General features: G+C 41.8%; 1 protein-coding gene across 1 annotated transcript; it reads left to right on the top strand.

The window, feature by feature from the left end:
- The first annotated feature begins 208 nt into the window (after positions 1-208).
- LOC110865227 (tetrahydrocannabinolic acid synthase) lies at positions 209-1,995 on the top strand. The gene has a single exon (XM_022114459.2). It carries the CDS (start codon positions 215-217, stop codon positions 1,841-1,843), a length of 1,629 nt encoding a protein of 542 aa, XP_021970151.1. The 5' UTR covers positions 209-214; the 3' UTR covers positions 1,844-1,995.
- Positions 1,996-2,647: the final 652 nt, after the last annotated feature.

The following is a 2,647-nucleotide window of genomic DNA, read 5'->3' as shown; positions in this document are numbered from 1 at the left end:
GTCATCAAAATATCTGACAAGTGTGCAATATCTAATGTCAAGCATTATAAAAACACCACTAACCCAATGTTAGAAATTTATATTTTATTTATGTAAAAGGGAAAAGTCCATTATCCTCCTTGCGCCCTTTTGCGTTCCTATCACATTTTCAATGAGTGCTTCATTTTCTATAAATAGGTCCATTAACTCCCATACATCAAACACACCAAAACTGATGAAGAACTCTCGACTAACTTCTTCTGTGTTGATCCTCTTGGTTCTATCTCTTTCCTTTTGTGTTTCATGGGGATCACGGTACTCCATCTCTGATGTTACTCTAACTTCAGAAGATTTCATAACCTGTCTCCAATCCAACTCCACCGATGCCACCACCATCTCCCAACTCATATTCACTCCCGACAATTCTTCTTTCTTACCCGTTTGGGAAGTTGCAGTCAACGTTCTCCGGTTCAACAACCCCTCCACTCCTAAACCAACAGTCATACTAACTCCCACTGAAGAAACACATATCCAAGCTGCTCTTTTCTGCGCTAAGAAATATGGGTACGAGATGAGGATCCGCAGTGGGGGGCATGACTTCGAGGGCCTCTCGTACACCGCGAATGCTCCTTTTGTCATGCTTGATCTCGTGAACATGAGGTCTATTGACATCAACGTTGAAAACCGGACTGCATGGGTCCAGGGTGGCGCTTTGCTTGGTGAACTCTACTACACTATTTCTCAGAGCACCAACACCTTGTATTTTCCGGCTGGTATGTGCCCCTCCGTGGGTGTTAGTGGGTTCCTGAGTGGTGGTGGGTATGGCAACCTTGTGAGAAAATATGGTATCGGTGCAGATAATGTTTTGGATGCTCATTTCATGGATGTCAGTGGAAATATTCTTGACAGGGAATCAATGGGAGAAGATTTGTTTTGGGCGATTCGTGGCGGTGGAGCTTCCAGTTTCGGAATTGTTCTTGCATGGAAGCTGATGTTGGTTCCGGTACCAGAAAGAGTTACTCTTTTCATAGTGAGTGTAACTCTAGAACAAGGTGCGACGGATATTTTCCATAAATATCAATACGTGTTGCCAAATTTTGATCGTGATTTACAAATGAGAGTTCAGATTAACAGCGAATATATAAGCAACACCAACAATAAAACCATACGAATTTTGTTTCATGGTATATATCAGGGCAATACTGACACACTGCTTCCGTTGTTGAACCAAAGTTTCCCGGAGCTGAATGTCACACGAGAAATCTGCCAAGAAGTACGAATGGTCCAGTCCACCCTTCAATTTGGAGGCTTTCCCACCTTGGGCCCGGTCGAGGTTCTTGCGAACCGATCAGCCATCCCCAAGACAAACTTCAAAAGCAAATCAGATTATGTCCGGACTCCAATTCCCAAAGGCGGGCTCATAGAAATCTGGGAAAAATTATTTGAGAACGACATGTCTGAGATGTTGCAGATGTACACATTTGGCGGGAAGATGGAGGAGTACTCAGATACAGCAATTCCGTATCCTCATAGAGCTGGGGTGTTGTACCAGGTTTACAAGACTGTGAACCTTATTGATCAGCCTTCGGATACGACCACGGTATCACTTAGACGAATAGCTTGGCTCCGAAGCTTTGATAAGACTTTGGAGCCGTATGTGTCAAGTAACCCGAGGGAGGCGTATTTGAATTACATTGATCTTGATTTGGGTGTCGGAAATGGTAGTTATGAAGAAGCAAGTGTTTGGGGCGAAAGGTACTGGAAGAGAGAGAATTTTAAGAAGTTGATTCGAATCAAGACCAAAGTTGATCCAGAGAATTTCTTTAGGCACCCACAAAGTATACCACCTCTCTCAGCTATGTGACGATCAATCTTTAATCCAACCGTCGAAGAAAGATCAGTTTTAGTTCTGCTTTTTTTTCTTTCTTGAATAAATATGTAATGTGTTGTAACAAAGGATGGTTGAATTTCATAAGTGTAATGTGTTGTAAGTTTATGTGAATTTTGTTTCTACAACATGTTATTTAGGGGGTGTTTGGGAGTGCTTATTTTAGTTACTTATTAGCTTATTGACTTTTTGAAAAGTTAAAAAGTTTTGGATGAAACTATTTTGTGAGGCGAAAAGTAAATAAGTCAACTTTTCCAAAAAGTTATAAGTTGCTTTGAAAAGCTAAGCCAAACATGGCCTTATGTTGGTGCACTTGTGTCTGTACTTTGTCTGTATTCGGTCTGTATGTAAACGATGTCCAAAGTCAGTCTGTAAGTTGACCAAGTCAACTATCCTCCTAGTTTGACTTGGACAACATGATGTTGTCTGGATCGAAGGATAGCCTCGAAGGATACAACTGATCCTTCGAGGTGCTCGAAAGATATGGTTCGACCACAGTTCAACCATTAGACATCGAAGGATGATCCTTCGATGTCCATGCTGATCGTTCGAGCTCCCTGTTATCGATAGATGATCCTTCGGACCATCTATCGAGTCCTTCGACCAGAACTGCTATGTATGGGTATAAATACCCATGCAGTGTGTTAGTGTTAGATAGATGCACACAGACAAGAGTTAGAGAGCTTGAGAGCATTCTGCTGGAAACACACACACACACTTGAGAGTTTACATCTTTGGTTTTGTAAACATTGTGCTTGTAACCGTAAACCTTCATACGTA

The sequence above is a fragment of the Helianthus annuus genome, chromosome 6 (genome assembly GCF_002127325.2).
Source record: "Helianthus annuus cultivar XRQ/B chromosome 6, HanXRQr2.0-SUNRISE, whole genome shotgun sequence".
In the NCBI taxonomy this organism is placed as follows: Eukaryota; Viridiplantae; Streptophyta; class Magnoliopsida; order Asterales; family Asteraceae; genus Helianthus; species Helianthus annuus.
The sequence above is the reverse complement of the archived record's forward strand: the minus strand, read 5'-3'. Positions and strand labels throughout refer to the sequence as shown.